Source organism: Branchiostoma belcheri, unplaced genomic scaffold, assembly GCF_001625305.1.
Source record: "Branchiostoma belcheri isolate BF01 breed outbred unplaced genomic scaffold, Haploidv18h27 scaffold13, whole genome shotgun sequence".
NCBI lineage: Eukaryota > Metazoa > Chordata > Leptocardii > Amphioxiformes > Branchiostomatidae > Branchiostoma > Branchiostoma belcheri.
The window spans coordinates 3980342-3999577 of NW_017802713.1; the positions used below are offsets into that span (position 1 = coordinate 3980342).

The window sequence follows — 19236 nt, forward strand, 5'->3', positions numbered from 1 at the left end:
CATAAGAAGCAAGGCGGTCCTGTATTTGTGTGTGTTTGACCCCCCCAGTGTTTTGCCTGTGGAGAAAATTTTCCCGGCATACTTTACTTTGCGGAATTGTTGCCCTTCAGCCTAAGGGTGGATACAAAATTGTAAAAGAAACCACAGTTCTGAGTGGTCATCTTAGACAAGTTTAACTGTAATTACCCTATTCTAAGGTATCCCTATAAATCGCCTCCACCACAGTTCACCCCGTACCCAGACATCCCTTCCCACGCTCACCTGCTGCATGATCTGTTCCTGCCGCATGCGCAGCCGTTCCCTCTCCAGCTGCAGCCGCTGCAGGCGCAGTTTCTGCTGGCGCTGCTGCTCGTTCACCTGTGCCTGCTGCTGGGGGGTGGGGGAGCGCGCCTGGTAGGGGGGCTGCTGGTGCTGGGGGATGCTCTGCTGCCGCTGCATCATGGCTGGGGGAGGGGGTGGAAAACATTCCATCTTATTTCATTTTAATTCATGTTTTTTCAGGATTGAATTGAAAGAAGATTGTTTATAAAGAGCCCTCTCTTCAGTAACCAAACATCACAATACAGTTGTTTTTACTGTTTCTTCATTCATTCATTCATTCTCCAAACACATTAAGTCAATGACCTGGACCAGGTGCCTGTCACCATGGTAACTGATGCTGTAGCAGACACCCTGTGATGTTTCATTATGTAGCAAGTCATAGGACAGAGTTTGAGGGGCTGGTCATCATACATGTACATATAAATGTGTTTGAGTAAAAATAAACATAGCAGTAGACTATGTCAACACTATGCATTTCCTTGGCAAATGTTACCTTTCTAGCTCAAGTACAAGTCCTGGCTTTATCTAGACAAGTTGGGCTTGGCTTCTTTTTTCAGAAGACGAAATGCCCCACTTTTTCTATAACTTGTGGGCTGTGTGTTTCAGTAAGCAGTATTCTACCCAGGATTTTTTCATAGCATAGGGGTCAGGTACAGAAGAGCAACTTTCTTGGTGCAACTCGCGCATTGAGCCAATATATTTTGAAACTCATAACCCCCTGAGACACTATATGTTGTTTAATGAGGAACAGATTTTGTGAAGTTAAGATTTTCCCTTTGCTATATCCTCATTCTAAAGTTATATTTTCATTTTTTGCAAGATTTATGAAGGTTCTCCCTCCCAAAACACCCCAATGCTGGTTGATGACAGTATAGGGGTCAAAATTATAGCATAGGGGGTCAAAATCATAGCATAGGGGGCCCGTATGCTAAAAAGGCCTGCCTAGAACACTGGTAAGAGTACCCACCCAGTCTGGGGTCGAGCCAGGTGGTGGTCTGTGTACGGTGGTTGATGAAGTAGATCTCTCCTTCAGGGGTCGTGGCTTGTTCCCAGCCCTCTGGTAACGGGATGTTGTTTATGTTGTTCAGACCTGGAAAACAAACAATTTTAAGTTTGTGTACTTTAAAGGTGCAGTTTAATGGCTTAAAAACCAGAAGTCAATATTCTAGTCACTTTTCTACATTGCAAGTTGAAACAACACTATTCCAATGTATATCGATATTCAAAGAGCAAAAATGCTACATGGTCGAGGGATGAGAACTCATTGAAAATCCTGGGCTGAGATAAGGGGTACCACCAAGAAAATAAAGGACTCATCTTGGGGTTAAAATGCTACTTTAAACACCCAAAATTTCAAATACTGATGCCCATATGACAGAGTCACTTTTTTTCTGCCTTAGAATTTGGCATTGCATATTTTCTTATTAAAAGGACTTAAAATTTTTCACCCACAAATTTTTCATGAGCAAAAAACCCCTTCCTCTAGCATGTCAAGATCATAAGATACAAAAACCATAAGTTCTGCTGCAGTACCATATCAAGTCACCAGGGGGCCCAAAATTGAATCATTTTGAGGTCTCTTGAAGGCTTACCTAACTACTAAATATGAAGACAATCCATCTTAGCCTTCTCAAGTTAAAACTGGAAAAGTGATCTACCTAGCATGCATACGTATTCTGACACCAGCGCGAATTCCTAAAATTTTCCAGACTGGACATAAAAGGCTCTGCCCCTGAGGTGTCGCAAAAAAAACCCTCCTTGGTGAGGTTAAAGACCACTGACCTTGCTGGGAATGTGCAGGAGATGGAGACAGTGGGGACATGGACCCCGGGGATCTGACAGGCGTGCCCGCAGGACTCTGCGGCTGGTTCAGAGATGAAGTACTGAGCGACTTTCTCGGGTCTTCCCAGGTCGTGGTCTGGTTGTTATGGCTGTAAGAAAACAAACAAACAAACAAACAAGACTTATTAACTTGACATCCAAACAAGTTTGCAAAAACATCCATTTTACTGTTATTAAAATTAACACGGGTTTAAAGGTATCCAAAGTGATTTTAGGACAGTAAAACTGGATTTTCAGAGTCAATTTTCTGGCTATCTTGTAATGTAATACGTTGAATCAACCCTAGGCAAAAATGTAATGTTGCTCATGGGAATCTGTTATTCCATATCGTAGGCTGAGTCTGCATGTAGCTTTTTATTGTTGGCACTCCTTGTGTATCTTATTTCTGGGTCATATTAAACACTTCAAGAAATTTCATGGCAGTAAATGTCAATATTTCTCCTCCATAATATCTTTTCTTTTGCCACCCTGAAAGTGCATTTTATAAGATGTTTCTCAGACCTTACACATGTGAAAGTTCTACACAAAGCTTCCCATGACACATAGACATGGGAGTGTTCCTGTGGTTGCTACAGCAGTGGGAGGACAACCAGACATCAAGTCTGCACCTCAGGTCAGACAAATAAAGGACAACAGTCAAGTCACCCCCTCCCCCTCTCCCTGATAAGGACACCACATGGCTCTTCCTAATGGCATGCTGATAACAAGACTGTGTTTTCTCATTGGGACAGTCAACATGTACAAGGTTTGAACTGCAAACCAGCTGCAATGTGTCCCTAACAGCTGTGAGAATTGCCCATAATGATGGGCAACCCAGCAGCTGCACCTGCTGCCTAAGCCTTGCTGGTGGCAAAACAGGTGAATGTCTACTTGAATTCAGACTCAAGTTTTACATATATCGTTAACAGTGCTTTCTAAAATCTGTACTGGCAAGAAATCGAAGATTTTCAGACTCCAGGAAATATTTGGGGGTTTCCTGACCTTTAAGATCACCCTATTTCCTGTACCTGACCTGCTGACTTTCCGTTCTGCCTGTCAATCTTCTGACCCACATGCTGTCAACCTACCCTATCCTGAGGCAAACACAGTTTAGGATATGCTTAATAGTAAGAAGAGACAGCCGAGAAGTCATCATAATATTATGGGGTTTGCAACCTTTATCAGGTTCTGCTGATGGTGTCATTCTGCGTGTCAATCTTCCCACCCACATCCTATCAACCTACACTATCCCGACAGACACACAGTTCAGCAACCCCTGACTATACCACATATGTACTACAGTTATGAGAGAGAGCCCATACATGCGTAGTAAGAAGAGACAGCTGAGAAACTTTAAAGTCGTCATTTCTGACGGGGTTGTAACCCTTATCAGGTTGTGCTGATGGTGGCGGGACCTTATCCTGCCAAAACTGCAGCAACAACACGCCAGTTTCCCATGTGAGCTTTGCTGACGTAAAAGTGTGGCTGATGTCAGCCGCTACATGAAGTCTGAGTGGCAGGTGCAGCCAGTCTGTGGGGAGGGGGGCGGCTGTGTTTGTACACATGAAGGCTTCGTCCAATCACAACTGTGCTTTACTAATTACATTAATTCAGGGGTAGCAAGCATAACAACAACTGTATTTGCGTCAACTTGATTCTGTCTGATTCCTTAAATATGGAAGATGCATTTGTATAAACTACTGTTATCATAATTGTTATACAAATGTTACATAAGTAAGTAGCATTTATAACAATTAGACACAGTATGTTTGATGACAGCCTTTTCCCAAAAAATTTGTATTTGTTACAGGGCTAAACAGAAGTGAAAAGAACATAATATTTTGATACAAAACAAAAAGCCAAACAGTTCTATAAGACATACATTGTAGTTAGAGGGCTGAAAACATAGGAAATGAGTAAGTTAAAAAAAATTGTGTAAATATTTGTTGTGGTCTTATGTTCACTCAAGTTTGTTGGAATATTTTGTATTTTAATTTTGAGCTTAACTTTGATTTGTAAAGGAACTTGTACCATCTTGACATTGTACCATCACAGTGAAATAATAGTCATTTGAGATAGTAGAGATGGTAGAGGCCACTTCTAAAGCCTGGTAGAGGCTACTCCTGAAGCCTGGTAGAGGCTACTTCTGAAGCCTGGTAGAGGCTATGTGCTGGGTCGGATGGGGGAGGAGTTGGGTTAAATCTCTGAAATAGGTCTGGTATGGAGGTTATACTGGTCAGCATCTGTTCCAGTCATCAAGACATGGCCTGGCATGGTCAGACCTGCTGTCTCAGCACTGACCAGCTGTACTGTGGACCGGGCAGTACTGGACCTGGGGCTTGACCAACACAGGACAGTGTTTGATATCACTTGCTCACAATTTTTTGAAAAGCATCTGCAAGCTTAAAGCTGCAATATGTAACATTAGGATAATAAAAAATATTTTCTGGTCATTTCGTTACAAAGTAGGTTGAATCAACTTTACTCCACTGCAAAGAAGTGTCATTCAAAAAGTGGTGGTGCCAAATTATGACACCATCAGCCATGTTTGTTTACATTCTGGATTTTGTGGTGGTACCAAAACTGAGTGAATCTCCTGTGGGTTGTTTTAGAGCCAACCATAAATCTCAGAAATGTAAGATAATTGTGCAAATATGTTGAAAATTGGGACTAAATTTCAATCACACAAATATTTCTTTGAACAAAATACTTCACAATTTTTGTTGCAAAATTGTTCTATAATACATTTGTACTATAATATCCCTTTAGTTACTAAATCTCTCATTTTTTTTTCTAACTTGCTGATGACAACCCAGGAACAAGCTGTAGTGATTTGTCAGGGCAGGCAGGCCATGTGTGGTCTGTTGTCCTGTTATGAATCATAACACTCCAGTCCCCATTTAGATCTCCTGGTGTTATATTTGGTAACTTACTGCCACCAAAGTCCCTAGTAATGTACACAAACCTTTATATCCAATTCAAGTCATTTCTAGTAGCCGTCAGCAAAACGTCATTGACATATCGCATGATTTTGTATGTAATATCTAACTTGCAATCAACTGAAATGGTAGCTTTAACATTTATCAGTTAGGTGCAAAAGTTTGGTTAACAGGTCGTTCAGTGTAATGTAGCCAGCTGCCGCCGCCGTGCCGCGTGCCTGTGAAGATGGTGTGTTATACCGAATACAGGCACTTATACCAGCTATACAGATACAGGTATTATACAGTGTGAATATTTCTCGATGTCACCTCTACCTATTTGTGAGAATGGTATCTCCCAAACCGGAAAAATCAGACACTCTATTATTGCCCCAAGCCATGCAAGTTACCCTGGAAAGGTCAAAACTTCCACTTGGATGTACCTCACTGTTAACACTTCACTGAGTATAAATACTTTACTTTAATTTAGTTTAAAGGCATCCAGTGCATTTTCCAGACAGCAAAACAAAAAATATTCTAGATGAGGAAATCTGTCTGATATTGATATTTACCTTCATTTCTTAGCACATTTTAAGCATTTGACTTACATGTATCCCAAAAGCAAGCTACGTGAGTCGTACCTATATATATATATTTTTTTGTACTATCAATAAGTAGCTAGAACCAGCCGATGATACAAAACAAGCAACCATTTTCCTTCACTGACATCGCACTTTTGCTAGGGTTGATTCAGATTTTAAAATGACTGGAAAATTGACTTACTGTCCTTAAAATAAACTTCTGGACACGAGTGTAGATGTATGGGCAAACATAATAGAATGTAAATATGTCTACAATTTCTAGTTGTTGCAAATGATCAGCTGTTTCAGTCCCAATATTTTTTTTTTGAGTGACAATTGGCACAACTGAACTATCCAATCATGTAAGGGGCAACATCATGACTTGGTATTTTTAATGTAATAAACTGTAATTTTTTCACTGTACTGTTATATTCACTGTTTTCACTGTCACTTCTGTGCCGTGAACTTATCATTACACTTTACAGTTAACAAATAATTCCTGGGTTTTCTTTTCCCTGCACCTGTCGCCACCGTGAATATAAAGTTCTGTGAACATGTCCATTTTTCTGAAGACCATGAACTTTTGCTACCCTGAACATAAAGTGAATTACAGTAACTGGTGTCATGTTTTAACTTTATCTTTCTAGCACCCCCCTACCCTTCTTGGTAGGGTCCTGATAACTGCCGCCCCATCAGTTTGGTCCTGCACCTGTCAGCCATGTCATCAGATTTGGCTGGTGGTTGATAAACGACTGCAGACAGCTGAGATATACACACATCACATTACACCTGTCTGCAGCATTTGGGCCCCGGGATTTTACATTTCAGCTGAAGCCATCCAACAAAAACACTTCAACACAGTGTTCTAGCCAGTCTTTGTCTTTCTATCATCTGACGGAATTTTGCCGCTCATGACAAACAAAAATTTGTCCAATCCATCATCTTTGACTGGCAAAAGTGGCATATAAAGATATACAAATATCATTAAATTAAGCTTAGTGTACCAGCGAAAATGTAGGAAATACCATTTCAGTGGGTCAAGATTTCAAAATGTTTCTACAGGACCCCCTAGGATTGTTGTGCCTTTGGTGCTCGATGACGGAAAAAATTTCAAGCTGGATAGAATACCGCATCCGTTGTATAAGAAACAAGACGACATGTGAAGAAGATCAGCCTAAACCAACACGACAATGTGATGTCATGGCTAGGGAAAGCAAACAGCACAGTAGTGTCAAAAACTGGACATCAGAAAGGGAAACTATTTTATTCAATGGTGCTACCAATTTGTTTTTGCCTAGATACAGTTTGAAGGACAAAACCTTACATGTGCATACTGTGACAAAATCAAGAAGATTGCATGATGATTTAATGTTTCAAAGTTGAAGATTATAGGTGTATGAGAATCCTGTCAACTTTGTAATATTATATAATGTTAAGGAATAGTTATAGTTTTCAAATGTTCAAAAGTTGAAGATTATAGTTTTTTATATTTCCTCACAGAGACAAATGTGGCTGTGTGATGATGATTCTCTATCACATCTGCTCAGGTCAAAGATCAAGCTAACAGCCACCAGTCATGACCTTTGCCCTCACAGTTGGCAGTTGCCATGACAACCACTAACTTGTAATCCTGTTGAGTTACTGCTCCCAGCTAAGGCACCATGGAAGGTGGCCAGGAGCCAAGTTTTCTCCTTTTTTTTTTAGTCCTGGTCTGGTTCATATCAGAACCCCAGTGTGACACCAGATTTTTATCACTTCTCAGTCTTCTGCACTGTTTTGGTTAGACCAGGGTGTGGTCAGCCTTTCTACTGTAAATCCATTTACTTTCCTGGTGGTTTTGTTAAAAATAAACAAAGAGCAGTTGTTTCTCTTTTCTCATGTCTTCTTTTCTAGTTATCATCACAAAAACTTGCACCTACATGTACCCAGCTCCATAATCTTTTGTTAAAAAGAATTCAAGGAAACATAAAAAAAGTAAATAAGGTTTTATCCCAGTTTCAACATTGCTAAATACCTAACTATCCCTTTTCTACCATTAAAAGGGTATCCATTATCCAATACTAGTTACATATGCAATAAAGTTGTATTTGCAATAAACTCTGACACAAAGAACAAACACTGAATAATTTACCTGACAAAATGCAGGCTGTATATCCCATATGAATGTCACCTGGTTACATTATTAATTCACAAGTAATTGTATAATAAAGTACTGGCCAAATATCCCTGAAAGCCTACCTATATTTGATGACAATAAATAGTTTAAACATCCATAAACTACTATTGCAGAAAGCAAATAACATTAGCTTCGTTACTAAACGAATCTCAAGATGATAATTATTTCTTCACCTTGTCACCTGGATACTTCTCTTAGTGACAAACTATTGTCAGTGTTACTACATCACCATTTGTACATGAGAGTTCTCATACAGAAATTGTACATTTGGTCATGATAATTTCTTTCTCAATGAGGTACTGTAACTCGTATAAGTGCAGTTTCTTTTGCTGTCATTTTATTTCATGGTTTGAGGAAAAAGGAGACTTTTTGCAGTATTAGAAGTTCACGTTTCAAACGATTCTGTAGTGCAATAGAAATACATGAATTCACATATTCGCTATGTCAGGATACAAAAAGAAAACTAACACAAAAGTATATGCATTTACAGTACAGAAATCGTCCCAAAATATGCTACGTGACAAGTCCTCTTTTTTTTTGGTACCGCCAATAAATAGCTAGAACCAGCCTACAATACGAAACAAGCAACCGTTTTTCGTCAGTGACATCGCATTTTTACCTCACGGATCAGTATTGTGGAATAGGATTGAATCAACTTACTAAAACAAGTTTTGTCACCCTGAAATTGCTTTGGATGCCTTCAAGTCCACCAAAACAATTTACAGTACATACCACACGTTCTACCTTTATTGACACCGTATACGATATTCAGTAGATTATCCACTATCCAGAGATGACAACTATTATATACGGATGAAAACTAAGCATATTAAATTATTCACAGCCTCTGATTCTCACTCCTGTTCCATGGGATAACAAACAGTATCCCTATAAATCCACATTCTGCAAATGAGATGCTATTTTCAGTCTAGATTATAAATGGTACAATTCAAACCTGGCTCCCTTTTGAACACAGTGTTGGTTTGACCCCAAAAGGACCTGATGTGTATCATTCACACAGTACAATGTTCGATAGAGTGGATTTAGTTTCCTTTTGACAACGTTAATTGCCTAGTGTCGACTTAAATCCATATTTTTTCTAGCTGATAGCAGGGACTGGACTTTCTCATGTTTTCACAAGACAGGAATTTTAGCAAATGAAAGTACAGTGCAGGGTTCTAGCCAGCAACCATCTTTCTGTTCTTTGATGGAATTTCAACGCTCATGACGGACAAAATTTCTCTAACCCATCATCCTTGAAAGACAAAAATCGCCATGTAACAATATAGAAAGATATGTCATTAAACTAAGTACTTGCTTTACCAGCAAAAGATCAGGGAGTCAAGATTAAAAAAATTTCCTACGGTTCTTGACATGATGTTGCATCAAACAAAACTGAGATGACGGGGGGAAAAATTCAGGCTACCAAAACTCTTCAAATCTGTAATTTCTGTTTGGAAGGTGGTGTCATATTTTGGGGACTTCTTCAAAAGATAACTGAGCCAGTAAGGCCACACCAATTTAATTTGTTGGTTCTCGGATTCGCCTCTTCATTTTTTTTCTGATTTGAAAAAAATGTTTCTGGTTCTATATCAACTAAAAAATGCTCATATTTTGCTCCCAACAGTTGAGGAAAGTCCTTTTCTTCCTAGTTATTACAGTTTTTCAATCTTTTAATGCAGTGGTTTGGTTAAAAGTTCATTGTTTGAATTTTATCCCAGCCTTTTGTGTTGACTTCATGGCTCCAATCGAAGCATTTGGGGCTATAAAAGGATGCCTAGACCTGTTTTTTTTTTGCCCTGTCGCTCCATATTTTTTCTGAAAAAATCTGAGAACCAACAAATTAAATTGGCGTGGCCTAATGCGAACAGAAAGGCTCACAAAATGACACCTTTCCCAGGTGAAATGACTGCTTATTACCAGTTGCACAGGTGTTTAAATGGTCGCAACTGTTCCCCACAGCTGACCTCTGACCGTTTCTCACCTGTGACAAAAGAAGGATACCTCACAGCCCCGGGACATGGCTGGGTGGGACCTCATGTCAAGTCACCTTTCATTCTGGTCAAACTAACCATCCAATTCCAAGACATACCAGGTCTCCAAATACTGTAAATCACTTTATATTCACGTAGCAAAAGTTTGCAGTCTCCCAAAAATGCACATGTTCGCAGAACTATATGTTTGCAACTTGGCAGTAGGTGCAGAGGAAAGAAAGTCAGTGAATTATTTGTTCTTAGTAGTAATACAGTCACGGTACAGTCGTGACTGCTAAAATCTCGAACATAAAAGTACTGTGAATATAAAGTAATTTACAGGACTTCAACTGCTATAATCAGAAAGGCTAGCTGAAAAGATGGACTGTCAGAAAGAAAAGCTAACTGGAAAGACAGACAAAAACTAACAGAAAAAAAAAGACCGACTTAAAAGATAGGCTGTCAGAAAAAAAGGCATATGCTCTGAGTGAACAGTTCTAAGCTTGCCTGCAGAGAATAGTTACACGGCTAACACCGTATCATAAGGCTTCTTTTTCACTATCAAGTGAAAATTAGCAGTGATGGCCTCACCTGGTGTCAAACCTTCTCACTTCCATGTTAGTCCACTTCACATGTAAACTACCGGTGTAGAACAGTTATTTACAACACAAAACCCATGTATTATCTGCACCTTTTTACATGCACATAGCCTGGGTTCCAGACCCATAGCACACTGGACACAAATATCTCAGTGAGCCTGGCACACTGAGATATTTTGTGTCCAGTGTGCTTTGGGTCTGGCATCCAGGCTACATGCACAGTTCCTGTTATGCATCTAACACTACACTGTTGTAAGCCTACTCCTTTGAAAGTTAATTGTCACTTTTTTTTCTCAAACTCCTTCTAACTGTTGTTAGGGATGGTAAACCATTCCTAATTATCCTAATTATCAAAATAAGAGCTGAAAAGTTCAGGAGTTGGAAGTGGTCATCAGGATAGAGGTGGTTATCAGAAATACCTGCACAGCTCCAATTTTACCAGCACGAACAACATGAAGAACTAAGTATATAGTACTATATACGACAACCAACAAGGCGATGACATGTCAAGAGAACCTCTGGAAAACTTCTGCAGACTTTACAGTCATACAATCCCTGTGTTAACTTTGAATCTGAGAGTTGAACCCATAAAGTATGGCAGTTAAACAGTTAACTACCCTACTACTTCTCCATATGGATCAAATTCTGTACATAAACTGATGATATAAGAAAGCGAAGGTTTGAACCCAGCTTGGGCACAATTCTGAGCTGTTGTATTCATCTATTTTATTTGGATGGTGACATAAAGCCAACGGCCCCATATATGAGGGGAACTTTAGGTGCATGTAAAAGAACCCAACACACTTTTCAAGAATAGTACGGTTGACTTGGTGTGCTTAGCTCAAGGAGAGATCTGTGACTGAACTACAAGCTGTCAAAAAAGTGTTTTGCTTTACCTCAGTCTGAAATTGGACAGTTTAGATTTTTTCACATGGTACGGCGGCAAACTGTACTCTTCAGTGGACCCACTTCCTGGCATGTTATCTGTCTATTTCATTCAGTATTTGTCCAATTTCTACTCTTTCAACTGCTTCCCGAAGCCTGGTAAAGAATCTACTACATCTACTAGGCACAAGTCCAAGTCCAGAAGTTTTCCCACATGTTGGCTCCATTTATAAACCAGTCATCTGGTGAACTCATTGACATCTAGGGTAGAATAAACAAAACATGCAGCCTACAGGTCAGTCACTTCTGTTGACCTGAAGTAACCTCTCCAGGTGTCCTACGACCACACCTACTGTACGGCTGAGGTATTTCCTTCCTGTTTCCAGGTGCAGTCAGGAAGTCAGGGTTTCAACCCACCTGGACTAAGCAAATACTACACAAAGGTAAAGCCTCCTGGCCAAATTCCAAGTACCATTTCAGAACAAAAAGCCCCGATATCTTTAGTAATGTTGTTTTGTCTAAAGGTGCGGTGCTGAAATTGAGTCGCAATTTCTTTACTTTGTATCATTTTTCACAAACATTTCTAAACTGCAGGTGTAAGATATAATCAACTTAACAATATTCCAAAATTTTGGTAGTGATTTATGTTAAATTTGTGTTACAACCATTGTTTCAAATGCAAATTCAAAAGTAGTACTAATTCAAGCTACATTGATTTTTGGCACATACAAAATAGAAACCATTTTCTGTCAAATTCCATCGCAATTTTGTCTCACAGGTATGAGTGTGCTATGGTAATAGGGTTCATAACTTCATTCAACTTACTACATTAAAAAAATAACCAGAAATTACGACTTTGAAAATTCAGTTTTGTCACTCTAAATTGCATTAGATGTTGTTTTTGGACAGGAGAAGCATTTTTCAGCAGCCCTGTTCTTTTCAGACGTGTGTGTACGTAGTCTGGACAGAGACTTGGCTCCCCTCCATACCAGACTGGATGTTGTTTGCCCCGTTCAGGAAACAGTTAGGAAGGACTGTCTTCCGCTGCCCCCGGCTGACAGATACAGGAGATCGGAGACGATATATGCTTCACACTTTGGACATCACCGACAACTGGCTTCTTTTTTCTCACTCTTTCAGTAAGAAATGATTGATCAAATGAAAAATAATCTTTACAGGCATCAAATTTGCAATTTCAGGGCAGCTTTAGTTAACAACAAAAAGTATTCTGTATGAAGAAATCTGTCTAATATCTACCTTCACTGCCATATCTTAGCACATTAAGTTTTTTAGTAGGCTTAAGTCTAAGGTACAAGTACACCTTTATACAAACATTGATAAAGTACTCTCTTCCCTGCACTTTGGACCCCTTGTTGTAAAACAGTATCAAAATTGAATGCCTAAAATATAACTGGTTTTAAAAACAATATCAAATTTGCATCCTCTGAGTTTCAGACTTCTTTCCTTATCTTGTATCAGCATATATTAGTATACAGTGCAAAACAACTGGAACAATTAGAGGATAAATAATCAGTTATGTAGCAGCTGGATCCAACTAAACTCACAATACTGAATACAACTGTAATAGAACCATAAAAACTGCAAACTTTTCTTTTAATTTAAAGGAAGAAAAAACAGAACTGTAATAATATTGCATTCTGAATTGTAGGAATCCAGTTTCTAGTGAGACCACAGCGATTCCACCCCCCTCCCCCAGTCATGGCACAGTATGGACAACTGAAGCATAGCCTGAATATCAGACTGTTTCCAGGGCCCATTCAGACCAGCTATTCGTAACCAAGAGAGCATGTACTACAGCCAAACTGGCTGGTATCCAGGCTACTAAAATTTTCTTGAGGACGTGCTAGCCCTAGAACAAATGACCTGGCCTGTGTGGGCCCTGGAAACAGCCTGGCACCTAGGCTAACTGAAGCAAAGCCTGCTCAACAATTACACAGCCCAGTCAACCTTGCTTGAAGGGGAGTTTTTGTTCCTCCCTGTTTTTGATCCCACTGGCAGGGGTTCTTCCGTTCTTTTCATTATCCACTGATCCGGTGCCTTGCACACCATTGGTCGGATACTAACCTAATTACTGGGTGCTGCTAGGAAAATTTACATGGTTCAGAGGAGCATAATTCTTGCTTGCCTCTTACTCAACAAAAAGGCTGGGTTACATTTTTCTACACTGATGCACCAGACAAATTTTACCTGAAACACTCAGGCTCTGAGAAGTATGGATCATACTAAAACTGTTCAGAAAGCATTGCTAATATTTCTTTTATACTTTATATGTGGTAACAGTCAATGTGGCAAATAAGAATCCACTGCGTATGTGAACCAAGTACATGGAACAGTGCAGGTTAGGTACAGGTAGACATTAGAAATACCTGCACACCTCCAATTTTACCTGCACTAACCTACATACTGTATACCCAGAACATGGACCAGTACAGGTTAGGTACAGGTAGACATCGGAAATACCTGCACAGCTCCAATTTTACCTGCAATAACCTGCATATACCCAGTACATGGACCAGTGCAGGTTAGGTGCAGGTAGACATCAGAAATACCTGCACAGCTCCAATTTTACCTGCAATAACCTGCATATACCCAAGTACATGGACCAGTGCAGGTTAGGATATCAGAAATACCTGCACAGCTCCAATCTTACCTGCACTAACCTGCATATACCAAGTACATGGACCAGTGCAGGTTAGGATATCAGAAATACCTGCACAGCTCCAATCTTACCTGCACTAAGGTGCACCCAGTATTTCGATCTACCAAATGTTATGTACAATTTTGGCCAGTCATACACATGATAACACAGGAAGTGTAGTAAATGGGAAAAACGAATCAGACTAAATCCCTAAATGTTGTAGACATTTGTTTCTGAGTCATGTACACTTCTAAGAAGTAATGGCGCTATCGTATTACAATGATAAAGTTTGGGGGACAGGTGGTATCAGTCAAATGTGTCAACATGTGTATGTTTTCTGACTGAAACAACTCACGCCCTCTTAAATATCAAAAGTTGCCACCTTTTGATTTCTCTAAACCAAAAATTGTTAGTGTACACCCTGAGGCAATTATGAAACAGCCGTATAACATTACAAGTTTAGGTTGGGACTCAAACTTTCAGGTCATAGCCTCCGCCATCACTGAATATCCAGAGAGAACTAACTATAGTGGCTCTCGTGACCCTTTTTCTTACAGACTATGACCTCCTCTAGTTCATGTGAGCATACGGTCAACATTGGAATAGATTAGTGCAATTTCAAGGAGGCAAAAGAAAATATATTCTAGACAAGGAAAAATGATATTGACATTTACTGCTATTTCCTAGCACATTTCACACTTGAAGTGTTTGAAATTTATAGCCCCAAAATAAGCTGCATGAGGAGTCCCATAATTTTTTGGTATCACCAATCAAAAAGCTAGAACCAGTCTACGATACAAAACAAGCAACTGTTTCCTGCTACTAACATAGCACTTTTTCCTTCACATATATCAGTGTGCTATTGATAGGATTGATTTCAAAATGATCCGAAAATTGACTTTGATCATTGTATTGGATGATTTTAACAGGCACAGTGACATTTTCCATTATGTAGAAGTTATGATCATTAATAACTACATGTTTGAACATGATGATAATTGCTCCAAGTTGGATTGCCACAGAGGACCCTGGGACAGAGTGGCAGTGTGCCACGGGACAGAGTGTATCACCCAGCCTTTGTCTGGAGGTCAAGGGTCGGCCCTGTGACCAAAACCCTGGCGCCAATGTAGATTACAGTCAACACCAGCAGTAGAGGGGATACAGTGTCTGGGCCTTAGGGGGTTATGTGCTGCTTTTCTCAAGAACTACAAAGCAAACCACCAAAGGATTGGCTGTATTTCATTATAATCGCTCTCATTATAACCCCATTCTTAAACCTTAAAGCTCACAACCCAAGATCTAATTCTCAAAACACCTCTAAAAATAGTGAGAGAATTGTTGACAGTACAGTATAGTACATTATTTTAATTACCGCATAACTTAAAGACATCCAAAGCAATTTCAGGGCAGTAAAACTGGATTTTCAAAGTCACTTTCCTGGGGTCATTTTTTCATATAATAATTGATATCTATCCCATACTAATATCTGTGAGACAAAGATGTGATATAGCTGACTGAAAACAGTTGCTTGGTTTATATCAAAGGCTGGTTCTAGCTTTGTATGGGCAGTACCCAAAAATAAAGAGATTATTTTTGGTGTTATTTCAAATGCTTCAAGTACAAATTGATGACAAACAAGTTCTAAGAAATGGCAGTAAATGTCAGCATCAGACAGATCTCCTCATCCAGAATACTTCTTGTTTTGCCTCCCTGAAATTGTGTTGGATGCCTTCAAGACATGATACTGTATTTCACATTATTCACTGTAGCCAAAGTTCACAGTCTGAGAACTAAATATTCATGGTGGCAACAGGTGCAGGAAAAGGAAAGTCCAGGAATTATTTGTTGTAATGATAAATTTACTGTACAGAAGTGACAGTGAAAACACTAAAAAAGTCCCGTGAAAAAAACAGGAATTACGGTATATTTTACAGCACCTTCATTTATAGTACGCGGCATAAGGTACTTACTTTAGATAATACCTCTGTCCGCTGGCGGTGTGTGCCATCTCCCAGCCGGGTGGAAGTGGCCCCAGGTCGTCCATGGCTGTGGGGTCGTAGCTCTGCTGGCGCAGGTGCTGGAACTGTTGTGCTGAGGCCTGCTGGGTAGCCTGGAGGGAGGCTGGCGAGGAGTGGGCTCTCGAGTGGGCGATGGGCAGGTTGTGAGGAGACATCTATAGAAAAAAAGGGAAAAAAAGAGATCTTAGAGCAAGAAATCAGAGATTTTAGACTTCAGCAAGTATTAAAGGGTTCTTCGTTTAGTCCTCTGCCTCCTGAATTCCCCCATGTTCTACCCACCAGTGCCATTTCCTGTGTCTGACATTTTCACCCATTTTCTTGGAAAGGTTGTGGGGCAACATATAAAGAAGGGAAAAAATAGATTTCAGAACAACAAATCAGAGATTTCAGACTTCAGGAAGTATTGGAAGGTCCCTCGTGGAATCTTTTGCTTCCTGAATTCCCCCATGACCTACTGGCTCAGGCCAGAGCCATTTTCTGTGTCTGACTTTTTGACATCTTGTCATTCTACCTCTCAATCTTTCCCCAACCCATGTAATATGTATCACGATGGCAGAACGTACTGTACCTGCACGAAACTCAGATTCTTATGTTTTTGTAGGATGATTGGTCAATGTTGCATCAGAATATTGCCTGTTGCAGATTATATCTTTTCCAACACAACATGGGGAAACTAAAGGCAGAATTTCGTTCTTAAATATGGGAAAATGACCTTAAACAACACATTCTGCAGGAGTGCCTTGCACAAACACTGGTTCTGCACAGGCAGTATATACATTGTACTGTAGTAGGTTATTTTCTGTCAACCCTGTACCGTACCTCACACAGCAAGCTCGGTCCTAAAATGGTTAAAGTGAATCTCAAAATGGACAAGAATACAGGACTCAGCAAGCATAAACCTCTCAATCTACCAAACTGGGATGGATTATGTCCAAGCTACTTAGGGAGCGGTCAGTTTGGACTAGACCGTCACTTTGTACAAGCGACCACGTCTGTATACATCAACACTGGGCCTTGCACTCCCTGTTACCCCCTAAGTCTAACCAACACACCAGCCACTCTTGTGATCATCGGGAGTAAACATGGGCCTTTTTTGCTGCTCTGTTTTGTCTGAGGCTGTCACGACAGCATCCAGGCCAGCTGGTGGGCAGCTGGAGGTCTCCTGCAGGGGTGTCTTAAGGTCTCCTGCAGGTGTTTCTATCACCTGTGATACTACCCAGCATGCAGAGGTAAAACATATCCCAATGTGACGTACATGTTGGGAACACTGTGGTTTTATATGGACTGTTTTCATAGCCCCCTCTCTGCTGCGAAATCTGTATATAGTATCTCGATCAAATGTTCAGAACAGTAACCCACTGCAAAAAGGCATGAACACAGATCTTCTTATTCTTTATGGTATGTAAAAGGGGCATTTTCTAACATTTTGGACCAAAAAATTTAAATATTCTAATCTTATTGAAAAAAATCGTAATGTGATTATAATTTTCTTCCACTGTTAAACATATTCCTGCAATTATTTCACGTTTTTGACATTTATGGTTGGCAATAAACAGCCCACGAGGTACACTCAGTTTGTGGTACCACCACAAAATACCAGAATGTAAACAAACATGACTGACAGCTGACTACAAAACATTAAGTTTCTGCCACTGAATGCCATGTATCGTCTGTGATATTGTTCTTTCCACATGAAGGTACAAGACATTATTGCCTATGAGTCATAACTGATTTACTGTAAGTTTCTTTAGATTCGCGGGGCCTAAAGTTTCTCGCGATTTCTCCTTGGCTATTCAAAGAAGAGTTTGTAAAATGCATTTTAAGAATAATAAAAGTTCGTGTCCCGGCATTTATCTCCCAAAACGCGGCGCAAAAAAATTGTTTCCTGCACCGCGCGAGGCTGCCTGCATGCTCAACACATGTCCGCATTACGCGTCCCTGATTGGTTGTTGCGTCGTGCCGGCGGTAATACACATTCAAACTGAGTGCGTGAAACAATTTTCTTCGTTCGGAAATATCGCTAAAGTGCTATTTTTCGACAACTACACATCGACACTGTAGTGAAGAAATGCACAATGAAAAGAATCTTTCAGGAAAACATGTATTGCTATGCCAATTTATGGCGTATTCGGCGAGATTATGGCGTTCGATGAATGCGGAAGTGTCCCAAGATCGCCTTCTTGTAGCCACGCTACGCTAGCGTTTATACCCATTTTAGAAGAAGAAAAAACTCCAGTAGATGAGAACCAAGTAACATTTCCCAGGTACCAACAATTATAATTAATATTTTTCGCCAGAATATTTGTAGATATGCCCGATGTGCCCGCATTTTAGCGGTATGGCCGGCGCTCAGCTGCACGCATAGATTTTTGTCGGGCGGTACGCGGTTGACACGGCCAGTGCTATCGCTATTCGGTGTCTCATAATATTATTTTTTAATAACAGTTTAACTTTAATAATTTTGATACAGTACTCAACTATGTACATCTGCTAAGAATAGTCGATTTGCGGTGATTTGTGGATCGTGTGTTTCGCTTGAGCTCAAAGTCCGTCGTGAATGCATGTGGGGAGGGGGGCACACTTACCCAAAACATATTCGCGGGGAAATAGATTCGCGGTACAAAGGTCCCCGCGAATTCCGCGAATCTAAATATACCGCGGAAATTTGTAGACTTACAGTACTGTCTTGAAAGAAGCTTCAGGAAGGCCTGTGTCTGGCTGCTAATTACAGACTCCCTAAGACAATGCAATGTGACCTCTCCTGACCCAGCCACTAGTTGTTTGGGGTGGGGTTCTTCAAGTTCTCTCCTGAGCATGAGCCGTGAAGGCCACGGAAAGTTTCCCAGGCTTTTGTCCAAGGACAAGCAAGCCATGACACACAACAGCTGGGCCCGTTATGGTGAACTTTTAGGAGTACAAGAGGCTGCTACCATTTCTGATGTATTTTATGGGTCTTTTCTATTGTAACTAAGCCAAGAGAGATGAGGCCACATCAAATTATTTATCTAGTTCTTGGACAATTAAAAAGTACCCAATGCAACCTCAGAATGACAATATAAAACACATTCTGGATTAGGAAATCTGTCTGATATTGACATTTACTGCCATTTCTTAGCACATTTTGTCATCATTTCATACATGAAGCTTTTGAAATAGCCCCAAAACAAGGAGTTGTTTTATTTTTGGTACCACCAATAAATAGCTAGAACTAACTACATGTTAGACACTTACACATTATCAACTGAATAGTCATCTGAAACATAACTTTTCGATCACGCTTATAAA

At 40.1% G+C, this 19236-nt stretch overlaps 1 protein-coding gene across 3 annotated transcripts in view; it reads right to left on the reverse strand.

The window, feature by feature from the left end:
- The window catches only part of LOC109463791 (transcriptional coactivator YAP1-like), a 40057-nt gene that overhangs the window by 15615 nt on the left and 5206 nt on the right, over window positions 1-19236 (reverse strand). For 2 of the 3 annotated variants that reach the window (XM_019760654.1, XM_019760653.1), the window contains exons 2-5: window positions 15904-16106; window positions 2104-2252; window positions 1289-1411; window positions 262-443 (exon numbers count right to left, since the gene is read on the reverse strand). In XM_019760654.1, coding sequence (XP_019616213.1) covers window positions 262-443; window positions 1289-1411; window positions 2104-2252; window positions 15904-16106 — 657 coding nt within the window. The remainder of the gene's footprint in view (window positions 1-261; window positions 444-1288; window positions 1412-2103; window positions 2253-15903; window positions 16107-19236) is intronic. The other variant, XM_019760655.1, reaches the window with a different exon arrangement.